The sequence below is a fragment of the Anabrus simplex genome, chromosome 8, assembly GCF_040414725.1.
Source record: "Anabrus simplex isolate iqAnaSimp1 chromosome 8, ASM4041472v1, whole genome shotgun sequence".
Lineage (NCBI taxonomy): Eukaryota > Metazoa > Arthropoda > Insecta > Orthoptera > Tettigoniidae > Anabrus > Anabrus simplex.
The window spans coordinates 231,620,788-231,642,664 of record NC_090272.1 but is presented as its reverse complement, the minus strand read 5'-3'; the positions used below and the strand labels follow the sequence as shown (position 1 = coordinate 231,642,664).

General features: G+C 39.2%; 1 protein-coding gene across 1 annotated transcript in view; it reads left to right on the top strand.

The window, feature by feature from the left end:
• Window positions 1–20,406, top strand: part of LOC136878739 (glutathione S-transferase-like) — a 48,882-nt gene extending 28,476 nt beyond the window's left edge. The window contains exons 2-4 of the mRNA XM_067152196.2: window positions 3,567–3,734; window positions 7,614–7,756; window positions 20,103–20,406. Coding sequence (XP_067008297.2) covers window positions 3,567–3,734; window positions 7,614–7,756; window positions 20,103–20,270 — 479 coding nt within the window. The 3' untranslated portion in view covers window positions 20,271–20,406. The remainder of the gene's footprint in view (window positions 1–3,566; window positions 3,735–7,613; window positions 7,757–20,102) is intronic.
• Window positions 20,407–21,877: the final 1,471 nt, after the last annotated feature.

Sequence of the window (21,877 nt, the reverse complement as noted above, 5' to 3'; positions counted from 1 at the left end):
TATCTGCTATATCTTGCTGGAATCCTACAAGTTGAGCTTCAGTGGAATAACCCTTCCTAAAACCGAATTGCCTTCTATCGAACCAGTTATTAATTTCACAAACATGTCTAATATAATCAGAAAGAATGCCTTCCCAAAGCTTACATACAATGCATGTCAAACTTACTGGCCTGTAATTTTCAGCTTTATGTCTATCACCCTTTCCTTTATACACAGGGGCTACTATAGCAACTCTCCATTCATCTGGTATAGCTCCTCCGACCAAACAATAATCAAATAAGTACTTCAGATATGGTACTATATCCCAACCCATTGTCTTTAGTATATCCCCAGAAATCTGATCAATTCCAGCCGCTTTCCTAGTTTTCAACGTTTGTATCTTATTGTAAATGTCATTGTTATCATATGTAAATTTTATTACTTCTTTGGCCTTAGTCTCCTCCTCTATCTCGACATCATCCTTGTAACCACCAATCTTTACATACTGCTGACTGAATACTTCTGCCTTTTGAAGATCATCACATACACACTCCCCTTGTTCATTAATTATTCCTGGAATGTCCTTATTGGAACCTGTTTCTGCCTTAAAATACCTATACATACCCTTCCATTTTTCACTAAAATTCGTACGACTGCCAATTATGTTTGCCATCGTGTTGTCCTTAGCTGCCTTCTTTGCTAGATTCAATTTTCTAGTAAGTTCCTTCAATTTCTCCTTACTTCCACAGCCATTTCTAACTCTATTTCTTTCCAATCTGCACCTCCTTCTTAGTCTCTTTATTTCTCTATTATAATAAGGTGGGTCTTTACCATTCCTTACCACCCTTGATGGTACAAACCTGTTTTCGCATTCCTCAACAATTTCTTTAAACCCATCCCAGAGTCTGTTTACATTTTTATTTACTGTTTTCCACCGATCATAGCTACTTTTTAGAAACTGCCTCATGCTTGCTTTTTCAGCCATATGGTACTGCCTAACAGTCCTACTTTTAAGACCTTCCTTTCTATCACATTTATTTTTAACTAGCACAAAAACAGCTTCATGATCACTAATACCATCAATTACTTCAGTTTTCCTATAGAGCTCATCTGGTTTTATCAGCACCACATCCAGGATATTTTGCCCTCTGGTTGGTTCCATCACTTTCTGCATCAGCTGTCCTTCCCATATTAACTTATTTGCCATTTGTTGGTCATGCTTCCTGTCGTTCGCATTTCCTTCCCAATTGACATCTGGCAAATTCAGATCTCCCGCTACAATCACATTTCTTTCCATGTCGTTTCCCACATAGCTGACTATCCTATCAAATAATTCCGAATCCGCGTCAGTGCTACCCTTTCCCGATCTGTACACTCCAAATATATCAAGTTGCCTATTATCTTTAGAAATGAGCCTTACACCTAGAATTTCACGTGTCTCATCTTTAACTTTTTCGTAGCTTACAAATTCTTCTTTCACCAGAATGAACACTCCCCCTCCCACCCTTCCTATCCTATCTCTACGATACACACTCCAGTGCCGTGAGAAAATTTCTGCACCATTATATCATTTCTCAGCCATGATTCAACTCCTATTACAATATCTGGTAAATATATATATATTAAATTACTTAATTCTATTCCTTTCCTTACAATACTTCTACAGTTCAACACTAACAATTTTATGTCATCCCTACTTGATTTCCAGTTCCCTGTTCCCTTATCACCGCTCCCTAGGTCATCCCGTTTCCCTGAATGTACCTCCCTATTACCCTTCCAAACAAATTTCCTAACTTTTACGTACCACTACGGTTTAAATGAAGGCCATCTGAGCGTAGATCCTTATCTCCTACCCACCCATTAGGATCTAGAAATTTCACTCCCAGTTTCCCACATACCCACTCCATAGTCTCATTTCCTATAGAGCTCATCTGGCTTTATCAGCACCACATCCAGGATATTTTTCCCTCTGGGTATTGGACTAGATAAAAGAGTAACTGAATGGGATGCTATATTTATGGAAAATGGATCTTAGAGAATTAGAGTAGGCGATGCTTTATCTGACCCTGTAATGATTAAGGGGGGATTTCTTCAAGGCAGTATTATTGGACCATTATGTTTTCTTATAAAATATACATGATATAAGGAAAAAAGTGGAATCAGAGGTAAGCCTTTTTGCGGACGATGTTATTCTGTATAGAGTAATAAATAAGTTACAAGATTGTGAGCAACTGCAAAATTACTTAGATAATGTTGTGAGATGGAGAGCAGGCAATGGTATAATGATAAACGGGGTTAAAAGTCAGGTTGTGAGTTTCACGAATAGGTAAAGTCCTCTCTGTTTTAATTACTGCGTTGATGGGATGAAAGTTCCTTTTGGGGATCATTGTAAGTACCTAGGTGTTAAAATAAGGAAAGATCTTCATTTGGGTAACCACATAATTGGGATTGTACATAAAGGGTACAGATCTCTGCACATGGTTATGAGGGTATTTAGGGGTTGTAGTAAGCATGTAAAGGAGAGGGCGTATAAGTCTCTGGTGAGACCCCAAGTAGAGTATGGTTCCAGTGTATGGGACCCTTGCCAGCATTACTTGATCAAGAACTGGAAAAAATCCAAAGAAAAGCAGCTCGATTTGTTCTGGGTGATTTCTGACAAAAGAGTAGCGTTACAAAAATGTTGCAAAGTTTGGGCTGGAAAGACTTCTGAGAAAGAAGACGAGCTTGTCGACTAAGTCGTATGTTCCGAGCTGTCAGCGGTTTTCCGTCATGTACTGCTTTACAACCAGGCAATTGCTGGGCTGTACCTAAATTGAGGCCACGGGCGCTTCCTTCCCACTCCTAGCACTCTCCTTTCCTTACGTCACCGAAAAAAAAAAACATCTGCTTTACGTCGCAATGACACAGCCTGGTCTTTTGGCGACAATGGGATAGGAAAAGCCTAGGAGTTGGTAGGAAGTGGCCTTGGCCTTAATTAAGGTAGAGCGCTAGCATCTTCCTGGTGTGGAAATGGGGAACTACGGAAAACCATCTTCAGGGCTGTCGATAGTGGGGTTCGAACAAAGAAATTATGATTCCAAGTCCCGAATTTCCACGGCTAAGGTGTGCTATCCTGACCTCACGTCCAGCCAGTAGAAAGCCTATTATTGCAATGAACGACAGATGACCATATTTAATCACAAAATGAGAACTGTGGACGCGATTCTCTTCTTTTTAAAGTTTATTTAATTGTTTGATTTCCTGTTAATGTAAGTATAACCTACTAATCTTTGGCTGAACTTTCCGCAGTAACTATCTTCTGTAGACGTGTATATTATATTCTGTAAGCTCTTTGGGATTGTACATAAAGGGTACAGATCTCTGCACATGGTTATGAGGGTATTTAGGGGTTGTAGTAAGCATGTAAAGGAGAGGGCGTATAAGTCTCTGGTGAGACCCCAAGTAGAGTATGGTTCCAGTGTATGGGACCCTTGCCAGCATTACTTGATCAAGAACTGGAAAAAATCCAAAGAAAAGCAGCTCGATTTGTTCTGGGTGATTTCTGACAAAAGAGTAGCCTGTCACTTTAAAACTTTTTCTCTCCGCAGCTACACCTTATGGATTGCTTCCCTATATTGACATTGATGGAAAACGGATCACTCAGTCAGCTGCTATTGCTCGTTACGTGGCAAAACTAGTCGGCCTTGCTGGGAAAGACGATTTGGAGGACTTGGAGATTGATTCTGTTGTTGACACCATCGTTGATCTTGTAATAGGTAAGATGATGTATTTGATAGTAAAAATAATATGTTGTTCCTCAGAGAACTCATCTTTCATAAAACCAATCTTTCTATTGGTCTTCCTATGTCCACTCAAACACACAAAATTTGGTTGTCCAGAAGATGATGACACTTGTTTGAGATGGGATGAACAGATTGTGCAGGTATAAAATGAAGTATTCCTTTGCTGGACTTCTTTTGTGCGGTTGACTATACATTGTTTTCCGACTCTATGGCCAAATGGTTCGCGTGCTGGTCTTCGTAGGAAGAGGTCCCGGGTTCGATTACCGGCCGACTCGGGGATTTTAACCCCAATTTGTTAATTCCTCTGGCTCGTGGATTGTGTACGTGTGTGTGTTTGCCGTCTTCAGCATTAGAATTATTCCACCGTGTTGGAAGACGCCTAAGGACAACAGGCGTGATTTACAAGGAGCCAAAGTCTGCGATAGGATCGTTGGATCGGGTGAAACAGAAGAGGCCGTTATGGAGGCAGCTCGTAATAATCCACACATCAGTACAAGGGCGATTGCACAACAGGTAAACACCAGCCAGCCGTCCGTCTGGCGAATACTGCATGAACATAAATTTCACCCACACCATCTTGAACTACACCAAGAGCTCCATGGGCAGGATTTCGAAGCTCGAATGGAGGTCTGTCGTTGGCTATTCGGCAGGCAGGACAATGATGAAGCATTCGTATCGGACATCTTGTTCTCGGACGAATCGAGCTTCCACAATAATGGGAACGTCAATCGCCACAACATGCACTATTGGAGCCCGGACAATCCTCACTGGATGAGACGGGCGACCAATCAAGTACGATGTGGAGTGAATGTTTGATGTGGAATGTGTACTATTGGACTGGCCCACACTACCTGCACTTTCTGCGTCAGTAACTCCCACTGCTGCTGGAGGATGTGCCCTTGCACGATCATTTGACGATGTGGTTGCAACAGGATGGAGCTCCAGCACATTCGACTTTGTACGTTCATAACCATCTGAACGAGCAACTGCCCGGCAAGTGGATAGGAGGAGAAGGCCCTATTCCTTTGCCCACCAGATCACCGGATATAACGCCGTCAGACTTCTTCTTGAAGGGGCATTTGAAGAACGTCGTTTACACTCAAGCGCCGAAAAATCCCGACCAGCTCCGGCAAGTCGTCACGAACGCTTGCAGAACAATTACATGTACAATGCTTCAGTGCGCAAGACTATCTATAGGGCACCGGGCCCAAATGTGCATAGACCAAAATGGTCATGACATTAAGCATTTGCTGCGATAAAACATTGTCAGGGCAGTTGAGTTCCTATTATTTCTGGTCCATATGTGTCCGGCCTGCTAACTAATCGGCCCTTTTTAGGGCCACAGACACATTCATTCACACACAAATTGCATGAAATCGGGTATTGTTCTTACATAACACGCGGTACGTATTAAAGAAATATTTAAGAATTATGGAAACTTCGCTCCGGACTCGAACCTCCCACCTCACACGTAAGCCCCCTCCGCCGCGCTTTTAACAAGTACGCTACGGTTTCATATGGCAAAATGTGCATCTTAGGTTTACTGCGGTCACAATATCAATTTAGTGTTTCGCCGGTTTGTCACTTTCATATGATCTAGAAGGCACACACATGCCTTCCAGTGTTTAATACGAGTATGATATTACCAAATACAGTAGAGATAATACGCGACACTTACGGATTTCACCTTGCTAAAATGGGAGACAATTCGACGATGGCACTCGTAGTGACTTGACCTGAAGAAATCGCGCTAAATTCAGATATCAATGGAGATGTATATACAGAAATGGATAAATAAATTACGTCCAGAAAGAACGTGTGATTGAGATATTAACTTCGAAGTTGCTAAAGCAATTCTGGATAAATGAATGAAGAATTATTTAAAAGGTTATTATTCAAAGATTGAAATTAGACACATAAACAAGATATGAAATGGGCTGCTGTGAAATGGCTTGATTTTTCATTTATACATTACTTTTTTTAGCTTTAGCATTCCTGCCTGAACTTTTACGGTTGGATTTGTCTTTTTTTCTCATTTAAAAAACATTGTATCATCACATTTACACGCTTGTCAATAAAAATATCGGCACATTCCTTACACACATGATGCAATGAATTAACATTTAAAAGCCGGACAATTTTCCTCATAACATGAAGCCTACTAACAGAAAGAAAATATATAAAATCTCGCCTTTATTTTGAGAAGAGGGATGAAACAAAGAAAAGTATGAAAATGTTGTCGATAGTGATGCTTTGAGGAATATTTACGTACAATTAAGAGTACAAATATAGCATACCCTTGGCTGTGTAGTCGAGGATTTCTAAAGTCGCTGGCCTGGAAATGATCTGAACAGATCTTATAATTCTTATATAAGCGTAACGTCCCTTCTTTCTTGTACACCTTATCCAAATCACTTCTGTGACATTTCAAAACACACAGATCACACCTACAACAACACATCGGTATTGAAGGTTAACTGTTGCACTATAGATTTGCGTATTACATTTTATGCCAGTTAAAATATGGGTCGAGCAGGTCAGTAGATTATGAAGTACTATAAAAATCTCTGTCACTGGAAATATATATATGCAAACACAATATTACTTACATGTCCTTGTCACGAGGGAACCTGAAGAACGACCGCGCATTTTTCTCTTCTTCGTAATTACTGCAGCCAAACACAGCATATACCTTTCCCCGTATGTTGAGAGGAGATATCAAGGAATGACACACACTACTATTTATTTATGTCAACTCACTGAAAACGCATAAATAACACCAAAAACTTCACATAAAAATACACGTGCTCTTATGAGAGAATCGGTACTGTTCAGGTCTATCCGCTAGAGTGAGCTCCAGTAGCTGTCCCTCGATATCTCGCTCAGTGTCGCGTATTATCTCTACTGTATTTGATATTACGGCGTCCTGTCATGGTGAGGTGGTAAATACCAAGATATCCGGTTGTGTTGTCTGACCATACCGGCAGGTCAGATGTTTTCAGGACGGAATTAATATTGCAGGTTACATAAAACTATATTGGAAAGGGCGGCTGAATCACACGGTAGAGATACTGCAGAATAAACGAATTATCACATGGTCGGCAAAGCGTAAATGCTGACTTGAAACAACTAACCGAATACGCACGATCAAACAAAAATTCACACAAATCCATCGAAAACACAAGCAATTATTGTCGGCTCTCGGAAGTTCCTACGTGTGAGCCACAGTACACGTATTCCACCTTATAGAATGAAACTAATGAACAAAGGATGAAACTGCAGCGAGCTTTGAACTCTTGCCTTAGGTTCATTGTTAACTCTAGCGATGATGTGCATACAACGCCTTACTATCAAGCATTTAACTGTCTAAAACCTGATATAAAATGTAAATATTACATACTAGTTTTAATACACAAAGTACTAACCAACACATCTCAGCATATTTCCTCTAAATTTACTTTCTCTTCTCTTTTCAAACCTGTAAACACTCCCGCTTGCCGCGTTTACATATTTAATGTGACCTGTTTGAGTCTTCCTTGTCATTCCGTGTCAGGGACAGTAATTCATTAACCACATTCAAAAGGTCTTGCCGAGATTACCTGTTAAAAGCTACCGAATTACGCGGAAAGAGAGAAACATGAGTAGGAGAAGGAACTAGTTGAAGATATAATAGAGGTAGGCTGTTTTCACCTAAGTGAAAATATAAAGGGCATATCTATGCACTCACGATACTCTGTGGAGCTTAAGTATAATCCTGTATTTTGTGACATGAGATTGTTTACATAGTATTGTATCCCTCTTCATGCACTCTGAGGCATTACAGATAACAGCAGTGTTGATTCTCTCTTCCAGTTATGGTAGCATATTACTACGAGCCGGATGAGGCAATCAGGCAGAAGAAAAAGGAGATTGCTCTAAAGGAGACAGTACCACAATTCCTCAGCAAACTTGATGCTAGAGTCAAAGAAAATGGAGGATATTTTGTTGGTGGCAAGGTATGTATTTTATTGTATTGATATTTTTAATTCAGTATATGAGAGGTTCACAGTCACACTGAACGGAGTCCGTATACAGGGTGGTGGACAATGACGTGAACTCTGTATATGAGCGTAGAGGGTAAAGTATCCACAAAGAGGCACACGAGATGCGGTCAGTTTACTACCCAGCAACTCTCTTCCAACAACTCACTTAACAGTAACTCTCAAATCACTCTTCCCAATAACTAACTTGTCACCGTCAAGATCATCTCCTTATATATATACTAGCAATTGTACCCGTGCTTCGCTACGGTATTCCAGATTGTATACTGTTACTTTCCTAACTGTCTGACTACATTTTGAAACATACATAAATCTGCATTTAACTTGAAAAATCTTAATATCTGCATTTAAAATGGAAAATCTGAAAATTAATATTCATTATATAAAATACACACTCGTCGAACCTTGTACTTACACTTACTTGTTACCTGCTTACTTACACATACGTTATTTGAAGGGCGCCAGCTGCCACTCAGTGCAGCAATAATAGAATGAGACTCTTGACTATCTCTAGGGTGTGGGGTAATAAGCTTACTTTTGACAATATACCATATAGTTTCTGGGAAAAGGAGATTGGCGTTCGGTCTCCCCATTAATTTTGAGGTTAAGATATTTTACTTTCATTGAAATAAAACTATGAATTCGTTTGATAGAACAATATATATTCTTTAAATAATATATCAAAAAATAGTGAGTCTTGTTGCGATAAAACAGATGAGAATATGAAATTATGACATTGCAACTGAAAGAAACTAGGCATGAATTTGAATTCTTCTTGAACGGACATTTAACAATTTATACGAAATATTTCCCTCACTGATTCACTTGACTGTACCTTCAACACTTTTAGTGCAATTACGACGTATTCCTTTGATCTGGTGTTTACTGTAGATGTGTCACGCCTAGTTTGGTGATACATCTTTGTGACTGCTTCTTCTCCATATCATCTGACTTCTTTGTAAGTCAATATGGTATTACCTCTTGGCAGGTCCAGGGTTGCCCTCTCTGACTTCATGGTAAGCCCTTGCGTCCGTGTCTTCAACTAAGTGACGGACCAACCTTTTGGTCTCACTCTCTCAATGACCAATAATTAATGGCTCACTGAGTCTTCACCATCTCTCGTTCACACTGGTTGACTGACCAACTAAGGCCTCTTGATCTAGTAGACTTCTTCACTGTACTGCATCCGTATAACTAATGACTGACGCTACAATATGCACCCACCTTTTATAGACGTTGGTTGACACAGCTACGTAATCTCCAGAAATAACAATGACATACTCCCACCTACGCGACAGATATTACATCCAGTGGTGAAATAGCCCGGGGCGGCTGACTCTCTGAGCGCATAACTAAATAAATAAGATGACGTAGCCATGGAGTGGCGATGACTTGGCAGAATCGCCAGTGGTATAGCAATATAACAACGTCACTTCCACATCTGATACATCGAAACTCTCACTGTACAGGTATTGAGTGTTATTCTACACATACGTATATATAGGCATACGTCTAAGTACAATCTTGCAAGAAACAGGCATTGCAAAGTCGAATTAAATAAGACTGATAATTACAATAATAGTAACAATATCACAGATAACATAATAATAATACTGACATAATATTAATAATAATAATAATAATAATAATAATAATAATAATAATAATAATAATAATAAAATACAGATAAAATCATACAATAATAAAAATACAGATATCATCTTGTAACGGGATTTGAACCGTTACAATACGGATATCGAAGTAAATTACTGTACATGAAGTGAATAATAATTTTTAAATTGCATGTAAATTGGCGTTATCCGAGAAAAAGCATAAGGAGTTCCGCAGACTTTGTTTCCAATGTAAAGTGCGAGTTGTGGAGTTGTGATGATAACGACAGGTGCACTTGTCTACCACAATTCATTATGTTTTAGAAACGTTGAATAGGGTGAAATTTGTGTAAGATTTTCACACAGTGCATTACTTTTCAGATACTTATGCGACAGCTTCAAACATAGAATTTGGCTCACATATGGCCCCCCGCCCGTAAGGGTTCCTGGGCTTTCTTACCCCCACGTTGTTTGTCTCCTGATACTAAAAATCCAGAGTATACAATTCACTTCGGCGACCCCGGAAAACTATGTATTCGACATTATTTTCGTTTAATTTTATATATCACTCCCCCCCCCCCCCGCCCCCATGCGAAAGGGAGCTGAACTTGGACTTTAAAAAAATCCGGAGTGTCACTGTTCAGCTCAGCGACCCCGAAAAGTATGGATTCGACACTATTTTCGATTATTTTTATATCTCAGCCCCTCGCCCCCCCCTGCCCCTAAGGGTTCCTGGGCTGTCTTACCCCCACGTTGTTTGCCTCCTGATACTAAAAATCCGGAGTGTACAATTCACCTCGGCGACCCCGAAAACTATGTATTCGACACTATTTTCGTTTAATTTTATATATCACTCCCCCTCGCCCCCACCCCAAAGGGGGTTGACCTTGAACTTAAAAAAATTCCGGGGTGTCAATATTCATCTCAGCGACCCCAAAAAGTATGGATTCGACAGTATTTTCGTTAATTTATCTGACCCCCCCCTCGCCCCGCCGCCCCTAAGGGTTCCTGGGCTTTCATATCCCCACGTTGTTTGTCTCCTGATACTAAAAATCCAGAGTATACAATTCACTTCGGCGACCCCCGAAAACTATGTATTCGACACTATTTTCGTTTAATTTTATATATCACTCCCCCGCCCCCATGCGAAAGGGAGCTGAACTTTGACATTTGAAAAATGGGGAGTGTCACTGTTCATCTCAGCGACCCCGAAAACTGTGGATTCGGCACTTTTTTCGATTATTTTTATACCTTGCCCCCCCTGACCCCCCACCCCTAAGGGAGCTACGGATGGGTTACCCCCACAGTGCTCGTCTCCAGATAAAAAGTCATAAGTGTACCAAGTTTGGATGAAATTGCTCCAGTGGTTTAGGAGGAGATGTGTCATTTACACACACACACACACACACACACACACACACACACACACACACACACACACACACACACACACACACACACACACACACACACACACACACACACACACACACACACACACACACACACACACACACACACACACACACTGTACATGCATACATACATTTTTATATTCAGTAAGAAGAAGAAGAAGAAGAAGATTATGCTTGCTTTATTATTACACAGAGATATTTTATTTTGAACACTGCAGAGATCTAAACTTAAACTGTATATCCGAAGAAATTATTCGAATCCGAGGAATGAATATTACTTCGCTCGCGGCATGCCCAATCATGAGAATGGCTTCAATAATATTAGTCATCAGTTTCAGAGTCGTGTTCATTGCAGAGGGCAGGATTCTTATTCTTAAGAAGGATAATTGGTGCCACAATCATCCGCTCTAAGATGTTCGAGGGTACTCCAGGTGACTCCAAGTCTTTCGAAGCTCTGCCGTGTAGTCGATTGACTTGTAAATGTGTAGAACATCGGGTAATTCTTATAAAAGTTGCTTGTTGAAAGAAATGAATGGCATGATAGCAAGAATGAAGAGGATGAAACCCGGCGCCGGCACATATGCCCACTCCTCTCGAATAGCTCAAGACTTAACGTCCCGATGTGACGGACGAATCATCATCAACACCGTCATATGACCTCACACCATATAAGACCAAAAACAGCTTCCTACGTCCTGGACATAAAATGGCTCCTTGAATATTGTGTTCTCTACCTATCTCTATGCACGTTGCCTAGCGACAGCGACTCGATGCATTTAATCTTGGTGACAGCACGTTGGATTGTCATATCCCAATGCACGTTTTCCGATGGTTTTTCGTTCATAACTCACCAACGAAAGCGAAAATGAAAATTCCGGCTTCGAGGTGAATTCGGACACCTTTCCATCTACCTATGATCAAAATTTCAGATCTCTACATGCTGTAGATTTTGCTGGGCATCACGCACAGACAGACAGACAAACACTTCCTTTTATAATTATAGAGATGTGCCAGTTCACGTTGTTTCCCACCACATAGTACACAGCACAAATCACTTCTATTCATTGTCACACTGAACCAGTACATTACTTCATTTGCTGCCTCATGTTTGTAAAGACTAATTGAAGAGAGCTCTAGTTTCCTTCACATCCATACTGAACCATGTAGTGTTCATCATCATCAGGAGCAGTTTCCAACCACAGGCTGGGTCTGCTTGGAACATAAGCCTCTCCATCCACCACTTCTCTTCTCTCACTGTCGTCTAGTTCTCTCTTCTTGCCTCGATGCTCTTCTTTACACCTTTCAGCCAGCTGTGCATCGGTCTTCCTCGAGGTCTCCTTCCCTTCAACCCATTTATAACATATTTCTTGGTATCATCTCTTCTCCCATTCTCTTAACATTCCATACCACTGCAGCCTTGATTTTTCTATCTTTTCCTGTAGGGGTACCTCATTTACCTTTTCCCAAACTCTCTCATTTCTTGCTCTGTCCATTCTTGTTAAACCTACTCGACATCTCTGAAACTTCATTTCCACTTTTATCCCTCTCCACCATCCGTGTTTCTGATCCAAATGTCAAAATAAGTCCTTTCGAAATTCCTTTACATCTCTGTGGTACATCCCTTTTCCGCTACACCCTCTCACACTCTTAAAGAATCCATTTGCACACCTTCATATTTTATTGATTTCCATCCTTTTCCTGCATTTTTTCAAATACATTTCCCAGCTATTTAAAGTTTTCAGCTCTTTTCAACAGTACCCGTCCTAATGTCATTGCATTGTACATTCAGTTCTTGTTTTGTGTTATTACCAGAACTTCACTCATTTGTGTTGAGAACTTCATTCCATAAGATGACACAACAGCCTCCCATATATTTAACTCTTCCTGCACATCACTCTCACTGTATCCCCATATTAGAAGCTCATCTGAAAACAACACTGCTTTCATTCTTCTCTCTCCAATGGTCTGTGCTACCTTCTGAATTATATTATCCATCACCACTATAAATAGTAGAGGTGAGAGAGCACTTCCTTGTTTTACATCATTTGTTAACTTAAACCATCCAGTTCTTTCATTCCGACTTTGACACAGCTTTCGCTTCCATCATGCATATTTCTCACCCATGTCACTATCTGTTCACTTACTGCTTTTACTCTCATAGCTTCTTGTTCACTTTCCCAGTACTTTTCCATATATCTTGGCACAGTGACACATCATGGTTATACCACAGTAGTTCTGACATTCTCTTCTGTCTCCTTTCTTAAAGATGAGTTCTATCACACCCCTCTTCCAATCTTCTGGTACTTTTTTCTCATTCCACACTACCCACATCATTCTGTATACCCACTTCCCCTGCAGCTCCTATCATCTCCAAACTTAACGCATCCGCTCCTGGTGCTTTTCCCAGTTTCATGTTATTCACAGCTTCCTCCACTTTTGCCCAGATTAACTCCTCCATTTTCTCATCGCATCTGTCATCAATTTCCTCAATATGATCTTCTTCACTTAATCCAGCCACATTCAGTAGGTCATCAAAATATTCCTTCCAGATTAGTTTACTTTCTTCCTTTTTCTCCACTAGGTTACTTCTTTATCCTCCATTCTGTCCACTTCACTCTGCCTACACTTCCTTTTATTTCTGACCATTCCAAACAATACTTTCTGATTGCCTTTCCTATCTTCCTCCATTATCTGTGGCCACTTCTCCATCCACCTCCTCCTCTCCTCTGTTAACTACTTTTTTAGTTTCCATCTGTTTGTTCGTATATTCTTCTCTTGTCTCTGGTGTTCTTTCTTGGAACCACACCCATAAGGACTTGTTTTTTTCTTCTCTGCTGCATCCTTCACTCTGTAATTCCACAATGATGTCTTATTCAATTTCTTCCTTTCGCATGTCCTTCCACATGCTTCCAAAGCTTTTACTAATGTAGTTTTGAATCTTTCCTTTTCCTCCTCTCTTGTCCTTGGTTCATCTGTTGGTAATTTCTTTCTTATTAGTTCTTGATACTCTTCATTGGTTTCTTTTTCTTTCAGTTTCCATTTCCTTTCATGGTCTTCTGTACTTTTTTTTCTTTCAGTATTCAGAGATTCATTGCCAATAGCCGATGGCCATATTCTAAGGCCACTGATCATATTGTCTTCACATCTGTGATGTTCCTCTTCATCTCTGAGCATATATTCCACAACTGATTTCGGTGACCAATCCCTGCTATACTATGTTTTCTTGTGGCTCTCCTTCATCTTAAACTACGAGTTTCCTACCATCAACTTACTCCGCTTGCAAAACTCCAGTTATTTCCTTCCTTCATCATTCCTCTTTCCCCCACCTTCTGGACCCAGCACATTCTCGAATCCCCTCCTGTCCATATCTACTTGGGTATTTAAACTCCCATGACTAAAATATGCTGCCATTTAGCTTTTTCTGCAGTTAAATCCTCAAAATCTTCCTTCTCATGCTGAGTGCAACCTACCTGATGGCCATACACCTGAAGAACTTCCGTGATCATTCCTTTTACAAATAATTTTAATTTCATAATTCGGTCACTTATTCCTTTAACGTCCACTTTCAGTCCCTTTCTCACTACTGCTCCTACTCCACTATCCCTTCCTTCTTCCTTTCCACTTCAGTACTGCCAGAAACCATTCCTAAGTTCTTTATTACTTTCTCCTTTCCATTTTGTCACTGCCAAACATAATATATCTCTTTTCCTTTCCTCCAATCACATCCACAATTTCCTCCACTTTGTTTGTTAATGTCGTAATGTTCAGTGTTACAAATCATAGTCCATTGTCTAGTCTTCTGATATAACTGTCTGGCTTAATGTTTCATTTAGTGGTGTAATACAGTAACTACAATCAATTAAATTGCTAACGTAATGATTTTAAATCTTCTGGTGAAGAATTTGTTCTTCATTAATAATGTGTGTCTTAGAAGGGAACTATCAATAAGGTCATATAGAAACTGATGATTCATTTTCACTGAGAGGATGAGGAAACCATAAAATAGCTATGTAGCCTACAAAAGTTTAGCTGCTATTTCGAACTGGACGTTGTCGAAATCTTGATTTAAATTCCGTGCTAAAAATGCAGCTACTGGACAACCTTATATCTTGCTGGTGTGGCGCACAGCGGAGTGGAGTTGGAGTTGTGCTGCAGAGAGATAGAACGAACTGGGAGGTCACCACGTGCCAAGGTCGCTTTAATGTTAGGGAATGAATATGAAATCTAAATGAGGTGTGTTAATCGCATGATAAAAGCTAAAATATTTCTGGCACCAAGCACAACGAACATGTACTTTAACACCACAAGCTTTCCTTACTTGTTTGAAGATATCTCCGTTGAGTAATTGGTTGCAAACCATGAGTTTTTTATCATTTCCTTGAACCATGGAGAAGAAAATTGAAAAGGAATGAAGGATTGCATTTTAAGTACAATATGCTGTTTCTCTGATAAACATTAAACCGGAAGTCTTCACAAGCTCATATAGTAAGCCTTTCTGTTAAACAGTGAAAAACTTATCCACGGGCTGTATTTTCCCTGTAGTGCCGGGAGGCATCTGGGGAACATCTATACTTTTGCGAGGGGGAATATCTTCAAGGCAGCATTTAACACTATGTAGTCTGAGAATCTAGCAGTAGCAATCACTGTCTTCTGCAATTGGGAAGAAAGCTTCTTTAAACCAATACTTTAGTTCTTTTATCCGAATTTTCACTAATTTTGTGGGTGTTGTAATTATATTTTCGGAATGAAGTATTTCTTTCAAAACTCTCGGACCAAAAGTTCCAGTTGTCTCCTGTGGTACAATTTATAATTTCGGGAAAATTGTACCGGTCATACGAACAGTAGGCATAATTGTGTACGAATGGGTAAATGCACTAACTGATTGAGCACCTGCTTCTGTATTTTGCACCAACAAACAATAGAGTCCTTTTCGCTTTTAGTTCGTGTACGGAACCACTCTGATCTGTATTGTATAATGAAGAAGGTGTGTAATCTAAAAATCACTCTGTAGCTGCTCCCACACATTTCTTGGCGATTTTATCTTCTTCTTTCAGGTATGCGTGGGATACTAAATTCATGATTTTTCTACTTTTGATTCGGTACTTTTTTCTGGAAGCATCTCAGCCAACAAGTAGATGTGCTGAAATTACTTTGTCCTATTGAGGTCTCTTTTCATCTGTCCAAGGTGCACAGTTGCAGGTCTTCTTCGCAAACATTCTGCTTCAACCTTCTTGTTTCTGCAAAGCGAAAAATGTGATTTTTGTACATCAATTTCTTGTGTTCAAAGGAACTTATTGACTACGCCGATTCTCGAGTCTCAGTCTCTTGGCATCAAAGAAAAATCCATGGTTAGGGTCGGTATGCATCTCAGGGTTTGCAATGAATAATATGTATTTTTAACATGAATCCAGAGAAGAATGCTCATCGCAACGCTTTCGTTCGTTCAAGATACATCTGGCAGACGTCTCTATCGCTTGTCAATTACGGTGACTGTTTTATATATTAACACTGCCATAATCATAACTTACATACTATACTGATAATCTATAAATGATAATAAATTATATTTTACTAATTATCATTTATTCAAGAAAATAAATATGATGGATAAATTAAAATATAATGATGGAAATGAAATATTATCTTCAAAATTTATTTGATCAACAACATTTTTTCATCGTAGGAATTGTCACAATATTCATTGAAAGGTTGGTTAACTCAACTTTGCTTTAACACCTCATGATAAAATAAAATGGATCACATTTTTACAAATCTGCATGGATTGGAATAATTTCAATTAATTAATTAATCTTCTTAACAAAAATGTCTCTCATTTGATCATGAACTCACTTCCTGATGTCAAGAATGAATGCTTTTAGATGTTTTTTTTTTTTTTCAAATTAGATGCATACAGAATAAGATTAGTTTCATCCCTGTGTGGCATTCCTTGGCTACATATCAGTTGCTATCTACTAAATTACTAATAATCACCAATACATTCAATGTCTACTTTGAAAATGAGTGAACTTGTCCTATTTAATTATGGTAGCTTTTTGATTAAATTGCAACTCTAGTATATCATTTCATAAAATCCAGTCAATCTTGTGTAGGTTTACAGGGAATACCATGGATGAAAATTCTAAGACTGTGCATGTCACTAATAGCTTGTTATGTTAGCTATAATAACCTTAATAGACCGAATTTTATATTAAAATCACCATTTGAGTGAAAATCATGCATATCAGGATGTATTTTGATGATCAATCCCTATCAATAGCTCGTAAATACCGTATCATGTTGCCATTTATGATGTGATATGGATTGTTCATTGTGTAAACATCATTACCACCACAATATCTACCATTGATCCGCATCTGCGCCACTAAGCTACTCTTTATTTATTAACATATAAATCCTTCCTCTTATTTCTTTGCATCATTATCACAATTCATCAATTCTTTCCTTCATATATCAATATTGTACCATCTCACACTTCCTTTCTCATACCGGTACTTCTCTTCATATTTTTACCACACCACATGTCAATATTTCTTATTTAATTCAAAGTAACGCATATTTCAATTCACTTTTCAAAAACAATCATTCCCGGATCAATATCTATCTCTCATTTCTGCCAATATGTTCCTTATTTATACATATGCATCCATATCTAACCTACACTGATTTATTAATGGTGATAAATGATTTATCTTTATGAACCTGATATCCTACATCTCAATATTACTACCTATCACACTCTGTTCTCACCATATAGGCCTATTTTCATTAATGGTGTGGTTTATTATGATTGACTGATACCGTTGACATAACATTATACTATTATATGGTCACTTCCCTGTCTTCAGAAACATCATTCATGCTGAAGACTACCCATCACCTTCCTAAACATGTCACATTTTAGATCACTTGCGAAAAACTGCTCGATATTGAATTATATTATGAAGATATAACGACCAATTACTCTCCAAACAAATATGCACAGTTTATATTATACAAAGGAAACATGAAACTCACTTGATAATATTCTGACAACATATCTTATTCTGTATTCGTCTGCGGGGATTGGTGTTGGTCCAGTTACACTATCAGCTGCACTGCTCCTCCTTTGATGTTATGGGCTCGGTCATCTGGCATCTGTTCTGTGGGAATCGAGCTCTCGTCTGCCTGTCAAGTCGGCTGGTCTCCTCTGGTCGTCAACCCCATTCTCGATTTACAGATCCATCATGTCGGACTTTTGTGCATTTAGGAAATACAAATTCAAAGAAAACATTAACGAAAACATTTTGTCAAATGCAAAGCCTTCTTGTATTGCAGTATTGTTTTATGTTGGTTTAGATAAACATCTACGTCTGAGTTATTATACAGACTACCAATATGTCTGACGTGACTTTACATAGTTTAATTCAATGGTATCTACTATATGATTGCCTTTTCTTAATAGATGCTTCCTAACGAAACCTTTTTCATACAAGTAGCTTCTTCCTTTCCTTTCTTCTAGCTTTCTGGATGAATTCAATTACTCTGTTGAATATGTTCTCGGTTTTATATCTAATAAATTACATATGTATTATACGTGTCAACGTATATTATTGGTATTCTTTCATTTTCTTCTGGTTAATTTGATGTTTAACCTCCAAAAGTCCGCCTCCATGGCTAAATGATTAGTGTGCTGGCCTCGGGTCACAGAGGTCCCGGGTTCGATTCCCAGCAGGGTCGGTAATTTTAACCATAATTGTATGTGTTGTCTTCATTATCATTTCATCCTCATCAAGACGCGCAGGTTGCCTATGGGTGTCAAATCAAAACACCTGCACGTGGCAAGCCGAACCCATCCTGGGATCTCCCGTTACTAAAAGCCATATGCCATTTCATTTTATACCTCCCAAATAACTCTTCGTTTCTTGAAATTGCATCCGCGGATTTTCTCACCAGCCTTCTAAAATCAGTTCTCACTTGTTCCAAGTGTTGGTGCTAACAATTTAAAAGATACATTTTGTTCGGTCACGGCCACTACGATTCGAATTTCATCTGTATGGTATAACATTGTACTTCTCTGACGTTTTAATGCATACTATTTAATTTCATTCATGGTAAATAGTAAACACCTTGATTCCGTATATTAGCAAACAGGACAATGACGTAGATTCTAATTGGTTCTGTAGTTCTGTAGTTGTTGTAGTGACGTCAGCATACAAAAATGCGAACAGTGGTTAATGAAAGCCACTTCTTAGCCCCCCCACTATTTAACCATAAATATATAGCTTTCCTCTTGTACACAAGATCTACTGTGTGTTTCATTTTCTTCTGTGGACTGTAACTGGTAGATATGTCAAGTAACTGTGACGTCGCTTCACTCGATTGACATAAATCAAATTCGGAACCGTAACACCTCTCGTACCTTGCACTGGTGTGGAGATGAGGTGTTGCTGCTTTGACTGTCACTTTCACTATCAGTATTTATCTCCAGGCATGACTCCCAGACAATGCTGAAACCAATGGGATGATTTTCAATTGTCCACCTCCGTAGGGTAACGGTTATTGTTATTAGCTGCCATCCTCGGGGGCCTGGATTTGATTCCCGGTACTACCGGAAATTTAAGAATGGCAGGTGGGCTGGTATGTACATGCAGCTCACCTGCACTGGGGGTGTGCCTGATAAAAGCTGCACCACTTCTGGCTCTATGGCTAAATGGTTAGCGAGCTGGCCTTTAGTCACAGGGGTCTCGGGTACGATTACCGGCAGGGTTGGTAATTTTAAACATAATTGGTTAATTCCCCTTTTTTGCCTTCATCATCATTTCATCCTCATCATGACACGCAGGTCGCCTATGGGGTCAAATCAAAAGACCTGCACCATGCCTCTCCGGAAACCACACAGCAATTCACATGTTGACTCATCTCCCTTTCTTCTGAAGTTATTTCATGAGAAGAAGAGAAACCTTTTTCATGTAAACCCTAGAAAATTAGCCAGATTAATGACTGTTCTCACAAAGGAACATGTGTTAACTGCCAGCTCAAGGTAATATGCTCGTCTCAGCTGGTCACCAACGCTGTTCATGTCCAGCTGTTTTTGTGTTTATTTCGGAACCTTACAGCTCGAAATGGCCCCTAAATTCTTATACATTGCTTCTTATGGTCCCCATATCCTCTCAGCGAAATTGTATTGTTGGTTTCAATGTGTCAGTATTGCTAGTTGGATAAATTTAACCGCTTATGTGCACTTTTAATGTGTGTGTTGTATTCTTTTGATTGCAGCTCACGTGGGCAGATGTTCACTTCGCTGGCTTACATGAAACTCTCAACTTCTATGCAGAAGACAATGTGGTTGGGAAATATCCGCACCTCCAAGCTGTCGCCGACAAGGTGTACGCAATTCCTGCCATCAAAGCGTGGATTGCAAAGAGGCCTGTTACAGACCGTTAATTCTTCGTGATATACAATATTTGTATATTTTTTACTTCTTATATACGCAGAAGCCCATCATGTAATCCACATCATTTGTGAAAGATTTGCACTTCATCATTTTCCAGTGAAATAAAGTGAAATCAAAATTGCTTTATTAACTTTTCATTCTTTTCCCTGGGCGATTTCCCCATCAGAGTGGGGTCCCCAGCTTGGCAGGTTTGATGCTGGCTCAGTTCGGTCATATCTGAAGGTGCGCAAATACGTCAGCCTCGTGTCGGTAGATTTACTGGCCCATAAAAGAACTCCTGCGGGACTATGTTCCGGAACATCAGTGTCGCCGAAAACCGTAAAAGTAGTTAGTGGGATGTAAAGCTAATAACATTTTTATTATGAAGTTTATATAAAACAAAATATTGTACTCCTAAGGAGAGCACAGATTTCTTAGCACATGTAAAACTCGCTCTAAATAAATATGCCATGCGATGGGCAGAAAAGGAAATATTCACTCGCTTGTGCTATGGTTCCTACAAAAACATTCCCAACACAAACCAAACCAAACCAAACTAAAAACTTGATCATCAGTGTTCTTGAATCAGGGCAGACTACAAAGCAGGAAAATACCCCTGGAGACGAGAGTTACTAGAAGAAAGCTTGCCGTATTGTTCAGTGTATTGAAGATCTTAACCTTAGCAGTGTGTCAGTAACTACAGTACATTTTCTGATCGGGAGCAGAGAATTGACAACAGTGCTCCACTCCTGTCTATGTGGCACTTAAATCAACAACCTTTGACACCCTAAAACAGATACTAAATATCTGTACCTGAGAACGAGACTACCTTAAGTCCAAATGGTAACTTTAACAGTAGAACCAGAAAATGAATTTTTACACACTACTTTCCCTACAAGGTTGTAACAAAAGACTGAAATAACATTTATCTTACATTTATATAATCATAGGCATTTGTACTTAATACTGTGATGACAGGTTTTTATTCTCTCATTTTTTAAATACTTTTGTGGAATTAAGATATCTGTTCGTCATTATGTGGAGAGGACTTAGGATAGGAGAAAGACATATTAAACTATAAAATTATAGTGCTAACTCCTTTCACATTGACTTTATTATAAACATATAAAAATCACAAGGAAGAAAACATCAAGAAAATTCAGTACAGCAGTAAGCGCTACTGCGCTTATGTTAAAGTTTATAGATCATGAGCCAAAACTGCTAACCAGGCAATTTTTATTCCGAGTCAGGGTAGACTGCTGTGACAGATTCTTCAGTCTTGGAATTCCTGAAGTACGAGTGATATTCTTCTGGAACGCACTTCAAAATGGTGCACAAATCCTTATACTTTTCTTTACTAATTGACTTCTTAACAGTTTTAATCACAGGAAGAATTTGTGGGATGGCACTTATGGTATTCCTCCTCAAATCAACTTCTTTGAACATTTCATCCTGGAATGAAGTTTTGTACTGATGGGTGTATGGTTTGTCTTTTCTCACCTGGATCTGAACCATTTCAGAAATATGTGCATTTTCTCCCAGGGTCTTTTTCTTCCTCAGAACAATCATGTTGCTGTCTTTGCTTGAAAAACCCAAGAAATCTTTGAAATCTGCCAAA